Below are 18,450 nucleotides of genomic sequence, written 5' to 3'. Positions count from 1 at the left end.
CCTAATTTCATTCTAACCAAAAATCATGCCAATTTGTTGCACTGGTTTTATATGCCATGTGCATATTTGTTAGAACCATAAACCAGCTCATGAGTGGCATCTCAGCCAGTGGAACCACGGTAGTTTAGATGCTGTGAAATTAAATGCTTTTCAAGTGTTCTTTTAAAAATAATTTGTAATATATTATTGAATATATCAATAACATAATATATTGTGTATTATATTACACATAATATATTTAATAATATACTAAGATTTAGTATATTAAAATTTAATTTTAGTGTATTTATAGACTGTAGTAATTTAATAGAACATTATTATGTAGTAAACATGTTACATTGTTTTAATTTCTAATAATTTCCAAAAATAAACCTTCTTAAATCCCGTTAAGAGGATATTCTCTTCTCATGTTTTAAGAAAGTGAAGGCAACCCAGTTAGGAGGCATCTGGGACTTTCCTGGCCAACTCTGAAGGCATCAAGTTGAACGATGACCAGGATTCGGTCTTGGAAGCAGATGAGAGGGTAAAGAGTTGAAGCCAGGTCTACACTCTGATTCCTCCAAGTCACCGAGTGGTTTCATGTGAAAGGGGTCTGCGCAGGAGTGAGCTGAGGTTAGCGGTGGTATTTCAGTGACTTGGTAAATGTGCACAGATGGCTCATAAACCGTCCCATATGCCACCCATAGGAAACTACCGCTTGACAATATGCCTGCTTCTGCCGCATCACAGACTTAGCAGAGTCTGTTCAGAATCTCCTTGCATTTCCAAATCAAGCTTGGATGTTAGCAGATATTAAACTTAAGAACAGGTACACCTGGGCTCTAAATTCATCTTCTGACTTGGGTTGAAGATAAAACCTCATACCAGTTTGGAGTAGAAAGAGGCACAGTATTGTAATCATAAATGAGATTTGACCTTAAAAGAGTAACAGAGCAAATTTCTAATTAAAGTGGAGCATGTTCTCTCTTGACTGAGGCACCAAGACGATTTGTTGCAGATTGTTGCTGGCAATGTACAGTCCCCAAGACCAGATCACCAAGAGGCACAGTGGTAAGCGTGCTCAGCAAGGAGCGGAGCGCCTTCCTCCCAGCAGCAGGTGACTCTGGCCACGTCATGTCCCCCTTGGTGTGAGAGGTGCCCTAAAAGGTTCTTGCATTCCAGTTATCCTAACTGGAATACTGTTCCTGAAAAAAAGAGTATATTGAAGGCCTTGCTACCTATAATCAATCCTTCAAGGAAGAGAATTATAAACAACCTTTCCTCCAAGTTCTTGTTCTTTGCCTCACTTACATGCTGATTTAAATCGTTCTCTAAGAAAAGATGGTATTTCCTCTCACTGCAGGTTCTGCCAGACTCTCATCACTTGCTTGCCAAGCAGCAGCCAAAGGGAAACAGTTAGAAATTTACTGCTAACAATTGGTTCACATACCGGGTACCGGGCACTCTTGCCTGTAGTCCCAGCTAGTCAGGAGGCTGAGATTGGAGGAATGCTTGAGCCCAAGAGTTCAAGTCTAGCCCAGGCAACACTGTGAGACCCTGTCTCTTAAAAAATAATAATAAAAAAAGGTTCACACTGCTGTATAATGCATTGGCAATTCAATGTGGTCTAATCAAATTAGCTTAACCATGGGATTGCGCTTACATTTGCTCATTCATTTTAACCACAAACACTTACTGAATACGTACCACGGGCCAGACACCTTTCTAGAGACTGGCTAGATTGTGGTGAAAATACAGGCCAAATCCCTGCCTTCGTGTGGTTTCTATTGCGGTGGGAACTAGACAAACTGTCCAAGTGAATAAATGTGTCACTAGTTTCAGGTAGGTGAGAATGCTATGAACAATATAGCTGAGTGGGGGCTGTAAGGTGATGGGGTAGGTGAAGGGGCTTCGTAGCCTCAAAAAAGAAGCCTCAAAGAGCCCCAAAGATATCTGGGTCCTAATCTCTGGAACCCCTGAATATGACCCTGCATGGCGAAAGGTACTTTGCAGATGTAATTAAGCTAAGAATTTTGAAGTGTGGATTTATGGTGGGGAAATATAATTAAAAACAAAATCTCCTGTTAACCCAGAAAACCTCTCCACAAAAGTAGAAGAGATATAAAAGTTTTATTCTTGAATAACCGTTAAACCAGAATGAGATGCACATCACAGGAAACCCACTAAGAGACGGCAAAGACAAAAAATAAACTTCACTCTTTTATACAGCCACTCAACACACACACACACACACACACACACACACACACACACCCCACACACACACAACCCACCACACACACACAACCCACCACACACACACACACACACAACCCACCACACACACATAACTCACCACACACACACAACCCACCACACACACACACACACACACACACAACAACCCACCACACACACACACCCACCACACACATACACACACACAACCCACCACACACATACACACACACAACACCACACACACACCACACACACATAACACACCACACACACACAACACCACACACACACAACCCACCACACACACACTTCACCACACACACACACAACCCACCACACACACAACCCACCACACACACACCACACACACAACCCACCACACACACAACCCACCACACATACACAACCCACCACACACATACACACACACAACCCACCACACACATACACACACACAACCCACCACACACACACCACACACACATAACTCACCACACACACACAACTCACCACACACACACAACCCACCACACACACACTTCACCACACACACACACAACCCACCACACACACAACCCACCACACACACATAACCCACCACACACACACAAAACCCACCACACACAACCCACCACACACATACAACCCACCACACACACAACTCACCACACACACACACAAAACCCACCATACACACACAACCCATCAAACACACACAACCCACCACACACAACTCACCACACAAACACACAACCCACCACACACACACAACCCACCACACACACACAACCCACCACACACAACCCACCACACACACAACCCACCACACACACACAAACCGCCCCACACACACAACCCGCCACACACACAGAACCCACCACACACACACCACACACACACAATCCACCACACACACACAATCCACCACACACACACCACACACACAACCCACCACACACACACAACCCGCCACACACACACACAATCCACCACACACACAGCCCACCACACACACCACACACAACCCACCACACACACACAATCCACCACACACAACACACACACAACACACCGCACACACAGAACCCAGCACACACACACAACCCACCATACACACAACCCACCACACACACATAATTCACCATACACACACACAACCCACCACACACACACAACCCACCACACACACACCCCACACACAGACCACACACACACAATCCACCACACACACACAAACACCACACACAACCCACCACACACACCACACACAACCCACCACACAAACACCACACCCAACCCACCACACACACACCACACACAACCCACCACACACACACAATCCACCACACACACACGAACACCATACACAACCCACCACACACAAACACCACACAAAACCCACTACACACACATACACAAACACCGCACACACACAACCCACCACACACACAAAACCCACCACACACATACACACATACAACCCACCACACACATACCACACACACAACCCACCACACACACAACTCACCCCACACACACAACCCACCACACACACACACAAAACCCACCACACACACACAATCCACCACACACAACCCACCACACACACACACAACCCACCACACACATGCAACTCACCACACACACTCATAACCCACCACACACACAACCCACCACACACACACCACACACACAACACACCACACACACATAACCCACCACACACACCAACACCAAATACACACCACACACACAAACACCACACAAAACCCACCACACACATACATAAACACATACACAACCCACCACACACACATGACACACACACAGCCCACCACACACAAACACCACACACACAAAAATAAGTGACTCATCCGCAGTGAGCAGACTGGACAATGCCATTTGTCACACTTAGTTCATTCTAAATTCACTTGGTAATTGGGATAACCATTTGTGTTTGCTAATTGCCTTTATCCAAAGGAAAAATAAACTCATATCTATGACAGAGGATAAGTTTGCAATTTAGAGCCAAAGTTAGGAAACTAACCCTCTCCCTCCCATGGAGACTGGGAGATAGGGACACTGTCTTCCTTGATGTTTACATTTCATACACACACACACACACACACACACACACGTGTATGTATATATTTTAGAGACAGGGTCATATTCTGTTGCTTAGGCTAGAGTGTAGTGACACAATTATGGCTCTCTGTAACCTCAAACTCCTGGGCTTAAGTGCTCCTCCCACCTGAGTCTCCTGAGTAGCTGGGATTATACGTGTGCACCACCATGCCCAGTTACTTTTTTTTTCCATTATTTTTTGTAGAGACGAAGTCTCACTGTGTTGCCCAGACTGGTCTTGAACTCCTGGCTTTAAACAATCCTCCCATCTCAGCCTCTCAAAGTTCTGGGATTACTGATGTTTGCATTTCAAAGAGCGAGCTCTCAGGTCCTTGAGAAGAACAGTTCTGAGTTGTAAAGCTGCCAAAAGTTTTTTCTTAGCTTTCAAAAATATTTATGTAATTCTCTGCCCAGTGTGATGGCTCACGCCTATAATCCCAGCACTTTGGGAGGTCAAGGCAGGAGGATCACCTGAAGGCAGGAGTTTGAGACCATCCTAGGCAACATAACGAGACCATGTCTCTATAAATTTTTTTTTTTAATTAGCCAGGTGTGGAGGTGCATGCTTGTAGTCCCAGCCACTTGGGAGGCTGAAGCAGGAGAACCACTTGAACCCAGGAGTCTGAGGCTGCAGTGAGCATCACTGTACTCCAGCATGGGTGACAGAGTAAGACTCTGCCTCTAAAAAACAATAAAAATATAAAATAAAATGAAGGATTTACATATAGCTCACATGGGCAGAAGAAAATTCACAACCACAAGCTTTCTAACGTAAATGTGCTAAGAAAAGAGGGTGTTGGTGAGGAGCATCTCTGCCTTTTTTCACCAGGGAGAAAGAAAACTTATTTTTCTTTTTGACTTGTATTTGCTTTTACAATTCTCCTGGCTATCTGGGTAATTACATGTGTCTTTGTGTTGGCGGGGGTGCAGGGGGAGATTCGGCTGCAGCACAGGCCAGCAAAGTGACAAGTGTAGGAAGATGCTGCACTGTGGGCTTGGGAGACAGAATGAGGGGCCTCGAGCCCAGGAATGCCAGGCAAGCAGCTCTTCCAGCCGGAAAAGGCAAGGAAGGATCCTCCCTGAGAGACTTTGGAGGGAGTAGGGCCCTGCCAGCACCTTGACTTTGGCCCAGTGAAACATTCTGGGCTTCTGACTTCCAGTCCTGTAAGAGAATAAATGCCAGTTCTTTCAGGCCGAGCTGGTGGTCGTTTGTTAGAGCAGTCCTAGGACTCTCATCTAGGTGTGAAGCTATTTTAGAGGGGTTTGTTGGGAAGCGTGTTTTGAGGCGAGGAGGTTTGAGCCAAAATCTGAATACAGTGAAGAACGGAAGGCCATGTGGACCTAGAGGAGGATTGTCTAGGCAGATGCAGCAGCAATTCCAAAGGCCCTAAGGTGGAAATGAGTGGTGGCCGCTGGGGCAGTGTCTGGCAGGTGCATCGAGGTCTGCAGGAACCCTGCAGGCCATGGCAGCGGCTTGGATGTTAGTCCAAATGTTAGCAGGAGGCTTCGGAGTTCCCCAGCAAGGGAGTTGCCTGATCTGATTCATGTTTAAAGGGCCAAGCTGGTTAAGTGGAGACGGACTTTACGGGGCCAGAGCGGAGGCAGGAGGAGTGGCTGGCCACTACTGCAGAGTCCCGGTGAGGGAGACTATGGTGCAGGGGTGGGGGATAAGGGTGGGAAGCAGGCCTCACCATTAGGGGGCATGCACATGTACCAGTTTCCTCTGCAGGAAATCTGAGCCATCTACCTGATAGTCGTTTTACCAGCTGGATTCTTTTTCTTTTAGCAAGAGACGCTGGGAACTAGATATGCGGCAGGAAAGCATCTTGTGTGGTGGAATTTGGGGATTGACATTTGATCTCAGCCCAGGGCTTCTCTTACGGCGCGTGTCCCTGTCATGCATTATACATGTTTTCATGCACTTAAAGATATGTTTAGAACTGCAGAAGTAGAAGCACTTTGAACTTTTCCTGAATAATTGCCACATGACTTAGCAGGCCTCCTTCCACCTGAGATGGGAAACCTTGGAAAGTGCGGGGGCCTTCTTCAGTGTGTGCCACTGTAGGGGTTTTACCTCAACCCCCGTAGATTTGTGGTTGGAATGGACTCCTGTTACAAAAGACAGATTAACAAGAGAAAAACCAGTGGAAGTTTATTAACATGTATGTTTCACATCTGCCTGGGAGACACGCAGGAATTGAGTAGTTCTCAAAGAGGTAGCTTTGAATTCCAGCTACTTGTATAGCATCTTCAACAAAGAAAAGCCAAGTTTTAAGGAATTGATAGGACAAAGGAAAAGAACTTTGAGTGTCTAAGGGGGGAACTTGTAGAAAGGTAAGTAACCCGCAGATAAATAGAGTTAGTAAAGCACCTTCATGTCGATTCCTCTGGCTCCAGCTCCAGGCCCATGAGAGTCTAAAGTTGTGTTCAGTGGTTAACTTGTTTTCCCTGGTAGAGAGAGGGAGCGGACACCTTTTATGCTTCTAAATCTATATCCTGCATTTAGGCAAGTGGAGGGCAGAGAGCTTTCTTCCATTTACTTTTTCACTGCCTTCAGCTCAACAACCCTTCATATTTCGGGGCCTCCCCAGCTGTTCTCTTGGTGCCCTCCAGCTGGGAAGGCTCAAAGGATGGGGAATGTGTACCTGTGACTGCTACCAGCGAATTGTCCCCCATCAGGGTCAGTGAGGGATGTGCTTTCTGCTGCCTCCCCAAACTGTAAACCCCTGGAAATTAGCTGTGTGACAGTCTTGCATATTTGCTATAGGGATGCGGCAGGGGGTAACGGTGATGATAGTTAAGGGCAGGTTCATTAAAGCGAAGTCTCCATCTCTCCTCACTTGATCCTCAGTCTCCTCCAGCTTTTCCACAGTCATCCATCCAGAAATTACTAACAAGTGCTTGGTTTTACTTTGTAGTAAGTACCAAACCAAGAGATATTTCTGTAGTTAAATGAGCGTTAACAGTCTCCTCAACACCCTCTCACATTGTGGGAAAACTGCATGGACCACCTCTGCCTGACTCATGATGAGGCCGGGCACCTGGCACAGTGGCAGATGGTGGGCACTGATTAAATATTTGTTGCATGTATGAGCAAGTCCTGTAGGGGGAACTGGAACTGTATGTCTGCAAGAAGTGGGTGCAGTTTTCCATCTTCCAGATACAGAGCTGCTTCTACACAATCTTGGGTGTCTTCATAGAGGATTTCTGGAGACACTGTTCCTGTCACCCCCTGGCATGCCAGCCCACTTTGCATCTAATCCGATAATGGGAGCCAGGCGCTGTTGGAGGGGAAAATGGATCCTCCCAGGGGCCCTATCAATATTCGCTGTCCAGTGGGCCCTTCCTGTCCAGCCCTTTCTCTAGCTAGATTGTCAAAAGCTGAGACCGTCTCCACTGGGCTAGGCCACTGGGCCATTTGGCTGGTTGCTGGGCCATCCTCTAAGACATTTTGAAGGGTGAAGTCTCAGATACCAAGGCCTTAAGCTTCCAGCTGGCATAAAGGCTCAGGAATCCCTCCACAACTCCTTCGCTACTCATTTTCTTTCTGCAGAGCGAAAGCACAGTCATACTTAGTTTCCTCTGGCTATGCCTAAAGAGGAAGTTACAGCAGGTGGTTAACTCCTGACTGGGAGGAGAGACATTTCCTCTAGTGGAGGCTGGGCAGAGAGAAGAAGGTTAGGGCCTTGTTTAAATGAAGAACTTTTCTGTTATGAAAGACCAATTACAGACAAGAAGTGAGTCTATGAAGGAATTCTCCTTCGCAGGCTCTTGCAGGAAGGTAGCAATCAAGTTGAATTTTAGGAATGGAGAAGCATTAGATGTCCAAACTCACTCATTAACCCCGGGGGATCCGACACTTACTCTGTGCCCAGGCCAGCACACATGCAACTTTAGTGGTTAACACTGAGGACAGAGGGGCACTGCTTGAGTTCAAATCAGCCACTATCCAGCTGAGTGGCCTTCGGTAAGTTCCTGAACATTTCAGAGTCTCGGTTGTTACATTTGTAAAATAAGGACCAGAAGAGTATTGCATAGGGTTGTTGAGTGGATTAAATAAGATATGTATGTGAGGAGTTTATCACCATGCCTGACACAAAGTAAAGCCTCCCAAAATGTTAACTATTAAATTACTAAGTATTTAGGTAAAAACTGGAGCATCTTCTTATTGCACTGTTGGTAGAAAAATTCATTCTTCCATAACTACTAAACTTTGCCTATATTCTACAATATGCTATGATGATATTTTCAGAACCCCCAAACTATGTGATATGACAAAGATTTTTTTTCATATTTGTGAATTTTATTTTGTAAAGTATAAAAGTCGGGCTGGGTGCAGTGGCTCACACCTGTAATTCCAGCACTTTGGGAGGCCGAGGTGGGCCGATCATCTGAGGTCAGGAGTTCAGGACTAGCCTGGCCAACATGGCGAAACCCCATCTCTACTAAAAATACAAAAATTAGCCAGGTGTGGTGGTGCGTGCCTGTAATCCCAGCTACTAGGGAGGCTGAGGCAGGAGAATCGCTTGAACCTGGGAGGCAGAGGTTGCAGTGAGCTGATACTGCGCATTGCACTCTAGCCTGGGTGACAGAGCTAGACACTGTCTAAAAAAAAAAAAAAGTTTAAAAGTTAAGTAGTTAATGTACAAATTAGTCAACTTAACTGGGATAGGTAAAATAAGACCTGAATGAATGGAGAGCCATGAATCTTAAAGACAATCAGGTTTTTAAAATATTGACAAGAAATTCTAAAGTTCATTTTGTTACAAAACTGAACTGAGGTCTACTTGCCCGGCGCATTAAGAGGAAACACCAACACTGAGGTTTTGCATCCGGAGAAAAGAGCACATTTATCCGCAGGGCACCAAGTGAGGAGAAGCGGGTCATACTTAAGATCTGACCTCTTCAATGACTTACAAGCAAGGTGTTTTCTTTTTCCCCAGTCGGAGTCTAGCTCTGCTGCCCAGACTTGAGTGCAGTGGCACTATCTTGGCTCACTGCAACCTCCGCCTCTTGGGTTCAAGTGATTCTCCTGCCTCAGCCTCCCGAGTAGCTGGGATTACAGGTTCCTGCCACCATGTCCAGCTAATTTTTGTATTTTTAGTAGAGGCGGGGTTTCAATGTGTTGGCCAGGCTGGTCTCAAACTCCTGACCTTGTGATCTGCCCACTTCAGCCTCCCAAAGTGCTGTGATTACAAGCATGAGCCACTGGGCACGGCCACAAGCAAGGGTTTTTAAAAGCAGGGGTAAATTTCAGGAAAGGAGAAGTTATGGGCAAAATTGTGAATCGATACATGGAGGTTATGCACTGGTTTGGCCTCAAAGGGCAGGATATCTTGAAGGAGGAGCCTTAAAGGTCATATGTGAATTCAAAGACTCTGATTTGGGATAAGTTAAGGAAGCCAAGCTTTGTCTAAAACCTTGGGGTCAGCAGAAAGGAATGTTTAGGTTTGGCCCAACTTCCATCAGGATCCTCAGGAAGAAATTTAGAACAAAGAACAGCAGAGTTCAGTCCTCAGCTCCCTCTTCTCTGAGGTCTACAGGCCAGAGCATCCATTTGGGAGAGGGGTCCAGGTTTCTGAAGAGCAACTCATGGACATATATTAAGATGTTTAGTTTCTATAGGGAACCAAGTATTTTGTGACTCTAACTTCCTTGTTTTAAGCTACAGTTACCTTCTTGTTTACTAGGTTGCTAGCTGGGTGCCTGGAATTTCCCTTGAGGGAATTCAAGATTTTCCTTTATTTCCATGCTTGCCCCCTCCCCACTTCCTGCAGGCCTCTAAGAAGAGCGCAGGCTCCACCTCAGTTTGGAAGAATAAATGAAGTGATTCTAGCCAAGAAGTTATGAAGAATAAAAAAATCCAGAATCTGTGTGTAGGGGAAGTACTTGAACTACTAGCTACCAAAACTTATTTTCTGTGATAAAGCTACAAACATTAAATGTAGTTTTAGGTTGGGGGTAGCCTCTCTAAACACAACTCTAAGTTTTGGCACATTAAAACAAAACTTGCTCGCTGGGCACGGTGGCTCACGCCTGTAATCCTAGCACTTTGGGAGGCCGAGGCGGGCAGATCCCGAGGTCAAGAGATCGAGACCATCCTGGCTAACACGGTGAAACCCCGTCTCTACTAAAAATAGAAAAAACTATTGGGGTATGGTGGCGCGTGCCTGTAGTCCCAGCTACTCAAGGGGCTGAGGCAGGAGAAGGGTGTGAACCTGGGAGGCAGAGTTTGCAGTGAGCCGAGATCGTGCCATTGAATTCCAGCCTGGGAGACAGAGCGAGACTCTGTCTCAAAAAATAAATAAATGAATAAATAAAAATAAAATAAAAATAAAACAAAACTTTCTCATGCTTGCTTCGGCAGCACATAGACTAAAACAAAACTTTCTCACATCAACAACTGAAAAGGTAGGCCGGATGCAGTGGTTCACATCTGTAATCACAACACTTTGGGAGGCTGGGGCTGGAGGATCACTTGAGTCCAGGAGTTTGAGACCAGCCTGGGCAACACAGTGAGACCCCATCTCTACAAAAGAAAAACTTAAAATAAAATAATTAGCTGGATGTGGTGATGTGACCGTGTAGTGCCAGTTACTCAGAGGCTGAGGTGGGAGGATTGCTTGAGCTCAGGAAGTCCAGGCTTCAGTGAGCCATGATCGTGCCACTGCACTGCAGCTTGGGTGACAGAGTGAGACCCTGTCTCAAAAAAGAAAAAAAAGTTAACAAGTTAAAGTACAAATGGAGGAAATACGTCTGCAACAAACATGACAAGTCTTTAATACCTGTACTTTATGAGTGCCCCCCAAACAATAAACCAACTTCCCAACTTTTAAAATGGGCAAATAGAAAAGTGGGCAAATGGACATAAACAAATTCACAAAAAAGAAAATAAAACTGACAAAAAATAACCATGTGAAAAAACAATCCAGCTAACTAGTACTCTAAGAAATGCAAGTACAAAAGATGAGAAATAACCAAACTAATTTTTTTTTAAAGTCTGTGATGTCAGGTATATGGAAAATGGGCATTTCTCAGGGAAAACTAATAAGCTTTCCTGTAAGATAATTTAGAAAACATTTAAAAATATACTCCTTTTATAAAGCCATAATCATGTTTAAAAGAATAATAAAATGGAAGAAAATTCACAAGATCGTGTTAAGTGAAGAAGGCAGAATACATCTTTGCAAGGCATTATCCCAATTATGCCAGACATGCCATGGATAGACATAGAGAAAACACCGGAGACAACATACCAAAATATTAAATATACTTGACTCTAGGAGGTAAAACTGAGTGTTTTATGTTCCCCTATTTCCTATTTATGCAATAGATTTAAAAAGTGTTTTTACGACTAATTATACAATTCAAAAATTGCCTGTGTTGAAAAGCATGAAAGTACATGAAATTGTACTACCCTGGAAACCCCAGGAAGTGTTTAGTTTGGAAAGCCAGGGCCACCTGCTAGTGGGTGAGTCATGGGCACAGGCTCGCACCTGCCACCGCAGACGCCACACAGGCTGCTGCGCCTCTCCAAGCGAAATGCCCCACGTGTGCCAAAGGCCACCTCGGCCGTCGTCCTGCGCCTGGCCCGCAGCCAGAGGAAGCCCAGCAACTTCTGCTCTTTCTTAATTTCTGGAAAACAGGGAAGAGAGGCCTTTTCAAAGTTCGCAGGATCGGGCCATTTTGTGCTCCACTTTGGAACAAATCGGAAGCTAGGGACTTCCAGATGCGCTACCGCCGTCCCGGGACGGGACCGCCGCTCCCGCAAGCGCCCGCACTGCGGCCGGGGTGCGCGGCCTGAGAAAGGCCCGGGGCACTACGCTCCGGGGGCGGCCAGAGCCCTCTTTGAAGTCTCCCGACGGGTTCCGAGCCTCTCATAAGCCAGCCAAGACCGACCAGCCCCGGTGACCACAGGCCAGCCACGCGGTCGCCCGGGGACGCGCGTGCTCCGCAGGGACAAAGGGTCGGGAAACTTGAGCTCCGGCCAGTCCCGGAGAGACCCGGGCTGGTGGTCGCCATGGCAACGGAATCGGGCCCTCCAAGATCCGCCGCCCTGGTGCAGCAGCGGCGGGGGTGACCCGGCCCGCTCTAGGTGGGGGCCCGCGCCCGGGCCCCGGCCGTTCCTCCCCGCCCCCAGGCCGCGGCCGCGGGAGCCGGCGACTGACCCTCGGCAGCTCCTGTAGTCACGTGGCGCTGGGAACCCGGCGGGGGGAGGTTGGGGACGGGCCTGGCAGTTGTGAACTCGAACCTGCCGCTGTCGCCGCGGCGGGGCGGGGAGCGGGAGTGGGCCGCGGAGGCCGGCCTTCGGGCTCCATGGACGGGCGCCGCGCCCCTGCACAGCCCGCCGCAGAGGTACGACCCCGGCAGGGGCGCGGGGGGCACCGCGGGCCCGCGGGGGGCCGCTCCACCTGCGGGGCGCGTGACCGTGAGTGTGCGCGACCGTGTGTGAGTGCGCTGGGGGGACGCTGCTGGATCTGCGGGGGTGGGGGAGCGCACCTGCGCACAGGCTCCGCGAGCTGCGCCGTGCGTGGGACCCGAAATGGCTCACTCGCAAGAACGGGACCTGTGTGCCCGGGAGCGTGGACGGAGGACACGCATCAGTACAAAAGGGCGGTGTGGGAGTTCTCCCACCCGCGGGCAGCCACGATGCGGAAGGGGATTCTGACTGAGTCCTGGTCACAGCAGCTGGCCCTGCGCAGCCCCATGGGAAATAGGCCTGGAATTCCTGTCGGGAGGAGGCTGAGGGAAGGGGAGCCAGCAGGGATTCCAGAGTTCCTGCCATAGGCCGGCCTTTGGCCATCAGGGAAAGCCCAGACTCTGGCCACAGAATGGAGAATTCGTTCTGTGACCTTAGCAGGGAAGGAAGTGATCCCCAAAGACAGCAGTGTGCTTCCTTGTTGAAGGGGCACATTCATTTATTAATCCAATGTCCATTAAGGTCACTCTGCCAGGCAGGGTGTGGGGCTTATGGCTGGTGCTTGTGGCTCTGTGGGGGGAGGGGTTGTGGCTGGTGAGGACACAAAGCTGACTGCCCTAGAGGAGCTCAGAGCCTCACTCCTGTTTTCTCTCCCCTCCCCACAGGTAAGGCTGGCCTCTCTGCAGTCAGAGGTCTGAGCTCTGCCATGGGGGTAGGGGTGTCTTTATTGCTGCAGTTTTCTCTGACACCTGGGGGCTACCGGAGTGTGGGCCGAAGCAGGCGCTGCAGCCGCGGAAGTATTCCCAGGAACATCCCCAAGAGGAGCTGGAAAAAGCCTCATCCCCAGCTCTGCAGTCTCCAGGGTAGAGTCTGTCCTTTGCTGTGCTCCCAAACCACTCCACAACTGGGGTGCACAGGCGTCCCCGTCCCTGCGGAAGGAAACGGCCCTTTCTCATATCCTGGGGTCTTCGCTGTGCACAGTCTGACACTGGGAATGAGTGACCTTTGTGTTCCCTGAGAAGAGAGTGGGCTCTAGGGAATTTAGAAGGATGTGTCTGGAGCTTGTGAGCAGGCACAGAAGGGCCCTTAGGAACCTAACTGCTTCCTTCCTCCTTCCGCGGAGGAGGCTCCTGTGCAGGAGTCTGGGCTCCCCTGAGCTGTGGAAGAGCTGAACACGGGGCAGCCCCTGGCGAGGCTGGGGCAGGACCGGGCAGGGGACCGAGATCGCAATCTCATCTTCCCTCCCCTTCTCTTGCCCCAGTAATCTGCAGCACCCCGAGGGAGGCAGAGCCAGTGATCAGACCCTGAAGGCAGCAGGCTGTGGGTGTTCCTTGGATTCAGGGAGAGCATTCCTTCCTGCAATGTCCTAATTTGTGTGGGTGGAAGAGGGCAGGCGGGCAGAATGTGGGCACAGTCTGGGCAGGCAGTGGTCTGGCGTTAGACTGGTGGGAATAGCACCCAGGGCTCCACTTCTGTTCCCCGAGAAGGGCTGTTCTCACTTGTCCTCCAGCCTCCTGCAGAGACTGCAGTTAGTAATGCTGAAAGTGCCTCCCCTGTGGGGCTAGGAATGAAAGGCTATAGAAACTTTCTTCTCTGAGATCTTTGCAAACCCAGGCATTTTAGAGGAAAGAGCACTGGCCTGGAAGTTTAAAGACCTGTTCCCTAGTCTTGGTTCTGCTGTTGGCTTACTGTGTCACCTTGGGCAGGTCTCCTCATCTTTGATGCCTCACAGTTGCTTCATCTGTCAAACAGGAAGCTCAGTGTCTGCTTGTCCAGCTTCACAGAGTTGCTGTGCAGCTCAGATGTGGCACAGAAAATAGCAGACACAGGGAGAGGGCAGCAGGAAAGCGCTTGGAAAAGCATAAGGCACTGTAGGGAGCAGTGGCCACGTTTTCTGGTGAGTCCTGTGGCAGGAATGTTTGTGCATTCAGCACTGGAGCATTTACTCCCTGTCTGACACTGGGGTAGCTGCCATGAGGGGGATTCTAGTATCAGAGTCCCTCCCTTCTGGAAGTTTCCAGGGCAATAAAGACATAAGACAAACATCCTTGAAATGTTATCTAAAAACCCAAGATTGAAATAATACGTATCACACAAGGAAACAGGAGAGTAGTCTAGCTCCGTGTCCAGGGCTCTAGGGGTTCATAGATGGCAGCTCCTGTCCGGGGCTGAGGTTGGGAGGGGAAAAACAGGGGCAGGGTAAGTTGGTCTCTGGAGTGACTGTGCTTTTCCACCCTCAGCAGAGGAAGAACCGATGCTGGAACGTCGTTGCAGGGGCCCCCTGGCCATGGGCCCGGCCCAGGCCCGACTCCTTTCTGGGCCCTCCCAGGAGTCACCTCAGACTCTGGAGAAGGAGCCCCGCAGGCTGAGGCAACAAGGCACGTCAGTGGCCCAGTCCGGTGCCCAAGCCCCAGGCAGGGCCCATCGCTGTGCCCACTGTCGAAGGCACTTCTCTGGCTGGGTGGCTCTGTGGCTTCACGCCCGCCGCTGCCAGGCCCGGCTGCCCTTGCCCTGCCCTGAGTGTGGCAGTCGCTTTCGCCATGCCCCCTTCTTAGCACTGCACCGCCAGGTCCATGCTGCTGCCACCCCAGACCTGGGATTCGCCTGCCACCTCTGTGGGCAGAGCTTCCGAGGCTGGGTGGCCCTGGTTCTGCATCTGCGGGCCCATTCTGCTGCAAAGCGGCCCGTCGCTTGTCCTAAATGCGAGAGACGCTTCTGGCGACGAAAGCAGCTTCGAGCTCATCTGCGGCGGTGCCACCCTCCCGCCCCGGAGGCCCGGCCCTTCATATGCGGCAACTGTGGCCGGAGCTTTGCCCAGTGGGACCAGCTAGTTGCCCACAAGCGGGTGCACGTAGCCGAGGCCCTGGAGGAGGCCGCAGCCAAGGCTCTGGGGCCCCGGCCCAGGGGCCGCCCCGCGGTGACCGCCCCCCGGCCCGGTGGGGATGCCGTCGACCGCCCCTTCCAGTGTGCCTGCTGTGGCAAGCGCTTCCGGCACAAGCCCAACTTGATCGCCCACCGCCGCGTGCACACGGGCGAGCGACCTCACCAGTGCCCCGAGTGCGGGAAGCGCTTCACCAATAAGCCCTACCTGACTTCCCACCGGCGCATCCACACTGGCGAGAAGCCCTACCCGTGCAAAGAGTGCGGCCGCCGCTTCCGGCACAAACCCAACCTGCTGTCTCACAGCAAGATTCACAAGCGATCCGAGGGGTCGGCCCAAGCCATCCCCGGCCCGGGGAGCCCCCAGCCGCCAGCCGGCCCCCAGGAGTCCGCGGCCGAGCCCACCCCGGCGGCACCGCTGAAACCGGCCCAGGAGCCGCCGCCGGGGGCCCCGCCAGAGCCCCCGCAGGACCGGGCCGAAGCGCCCCCCTCCCTCTACTGCTGCGAGGACTGCGGCAGGAGCTTCCGGCTGGAGCGCTTCCTGCGGGCCCACCAGCGGCAGCACACCGGGGAGCGGCCCTTCACCTGCGCCGAGTGCGGGAAGAACTTCGGCAAGAAGACGCACCTGGTGGCGCACTCGCGCGTGCACTCCGGCGAGCGGCCCTTCGCCTGCGAGGAGTGCGGCCGCCGCTTCTCCCAGGGTAGCCATCTGGCTGCGCACCGGCGCGACCACGCCCCCGACCGGCCCTTCGTATGTCCCGACTGCGGCAAGGCCTTCCGCCACAAGCCCTACCTGGCGGCGCACCGGCGCATCCACACCGGCGAGAAGCCCTACGTCTGCCCCGACTGCGGCAAAGCCTTCAGCCAGAAGTCCAACCTGGTATCGCACCGGCGCATCCACACGGGCGAGCGGCCCTACGCCTGCCCCGACTGCGACCGCAGCTTCAGCCAGAAGTCCAACCTCATCACTCACCGCAAGAGCCACATCCGGGACGGCGCCTTCTGCTGTGCCATCTGTGGCCAGACCTTCGATGACGAGGAGAGACTCCTGGCCCACCAGAAGAAGCACGATGTCTGAGACGGTGGGCGGGGCGGTGTTGGCTGAGAGAGGGCTGGGGTCCTTCGTGGTGGGAGTCGCAGTGGCCTGGGCGTGCCTGTCTGGTGCTGGAGTAGGGGACAATGGGAATCCCAGAGGGGACAGAAGACGCGGGGAGTGATCTGGGTGGGCCCTGTTAGCGAGAGAGGTCAACCCCGGTGGCTAGGGAACCCACTTCCAAGTGCAGGGACGCCAGCCTCCAGCTGGTGTGTGCTGAGGTTCCATCCTGACTGCCCTGTGCCCTGGAAAAGTAGCAATAGCATCTGCCCCTTAGAGCCCTCTGGCTAGAGGAGCCACCAGTGGAAAGGAAAACCTTCCATCCTCTGGTGTTAACGCCTTAATGTCCCTGTCTTTTACTGTAAGTTACTTCAGATCATTTTTGGAAGTAGGCGAGGTACAGTCCTGTAAATGAATGCTCTGGGCTAGATACAGCTTGGAGAACCTGCTGGCCTTGTTAGACAGCACTTGGGCCTTTGCCAGCAGCAAGAGGTGAAGCCGAGCCATTCTAACCTCTCCTTTCCCCTCCCACCTGCCCCCTGCATAGGCTCCCAGACTTGGAGAGACCCATCTGCTGTTAGCACTTCCATCCTCTTCCTTCCCAAAGAGCAGACCTCCAGGGCGTTTACTCCTTGGTCTGTCTCGCTTTATCTGTCGCCCTTCCCAGCACTGAGAGCCTCCCCTGGCTGTCAGCAGCACTGTGTCCAGGCTCTGAACACCGCAGCCCCTCCTTTGCTCCTTCCAGAGCTCAGCATGTCATGGCAAGGACGGCCCCATTGGTGACGGAGGGCCAGCTGAGGGGAAGTTACCGGCGAGTTTCCTTTTCACCATTTCTAGCATATGGACACCTGGCCTCTGCTTGAGCACTTAGGTGACAGGAACTTCCCCACCTCCTGAGGCCCTGGATGATTCTAATTGTTAGAAATCCTTCCTTATAATGAATGAATTCTGCTTTCCTATAATTTCTACCTATTGGGCCTTGTTCTGTTCTCTGGAACTAAACAGAACAACCATTTATCCCCCCTTTTCAAACTAGAGAATAAAGATTTGGTTTTAGAACTAGTGTCTGGGGAGTATTCCTTTTTCCTGGGGAGCTGCGACATGTCAGGAGGAGCAGCATGCTCTCCTCCCTAGAAGGCCAGGGTGGGTGGAGGAGTACTGTGGGTGGGGCTCTGGCCACAGGCCACATGCCCAGCTTGTTGAGCTCTGGCACCCGGCCTCAGTTCTTCCCTGAGCATACCCAGGCAGTTGGGCTAATTCTCTGGGTGGTGGGCCGAGGCTCCGGAGAACTGTGGTGCGTGGAATGCTCTCAGCTTGGTCCCAAGATTTATGTTCTTGGTCACTTGCCCTCCTAGGTGGGCCCAGTGACGCCGAATCTTTCTCACCACCTGGGCCTTTATGAAACTCCAGCGAGCGCTATGAGCTCTTTTGAGGGGTGCTGGGTGTTAACAGACTTTGGTTATACCTGGACTCTGCCTCCAGTAGCCCTTCAGAGGCTGGACAGACGAAGGAGCCTCTGGGAGGGGAGGTGGTTCCCAGCAGCTAAGACAGCACTCGGCTTCCACACTCCACACACCCGGGGTTCAGCCTTCTTTGAGGTTGTTGTCAAACCCAGCCTGGGTCCACTTGCCCAGTGTTTGCAAAGCCTAACACTGACAGTGAGATTTGCAGCCAGAGAAAGTAAGGCGTTTATTGTAGAGCACCAGGCGAGGAG

At 51.0% G+C, this 18,450-nt stretch overlaps 3 protein-coding genes across 10 annotated transcripts in view; 2 read left to right on the top strand and 1 right to left on the bottom strand.

The window, feature by feature from the left end:
- The window catches only part of RARRES2 (retinoic acid receptor responder 2), a 647,965-nt gene that overhangs the window by 14,239 nt on the left and 615,276 nt on the right, over window positions 1–18,450 (bottom strand). The window lies entirely within an intron of this gene.
- ZNF775 (zinc finger protein 775) overlaps window positions 1–18,450 on the top strand; it is a 153,796-nt gene that overhangs the window by 111,209 nt on the left and 24,137 nt on the right. The window lies entirely within an intron of this gene.
- Window positions 12,550–17,795, top strand: REPIN1 (replication initiator 1). Of its 8 annotated transcripts, none has more exons than XM_050785849.1 (3): window positions 12,550–12,699; window positions 13,429–13,626; window positions 15,007–17,795. In XM_050785849.1, exons 2-3 carry the CDS (start codon window positions 13,470–13,472, stop codon window positions 16,719–16,721), a joined length of 1,872 nt encoding a protein of 623 aa, XP_050641806.1. In that variant the 5' UTR covers window positions 12,550–12,699; window positions 13,429–13,469; the 3' UTR covers window positions 16,722–17,795. The 8 variants fall into 8 exon arrangements, with proteins under 8 accessions (XP_050641806.1, XP_050641804.1, XP_050641808.1 ...); XM_050785847.1 differs by having other exon boundaries at window positions 15,004–17,795; XM_050785851.1 differs by having other exon boundaries at window positions 13,429–14,660.

This window comes from Macaca thibetana, chromosome 3 (genome assembly GCF_024542745.1).
Source record: "Macaca thibetana thibetana isolate TM-01 chromosome 3, ASM2454274v1, whole genome shotgun sequence".
Lineage (NCBI taxonomy): Eukaryota > Metazoa > Chordata > Mammalia > Primates > Cercopithecidae > Macaca > Macaca thibetana.
Note: the sequence above shows the minus strand (reverse complement) of the source record. Positions and strands in the feature narration are given on the sequence as shown.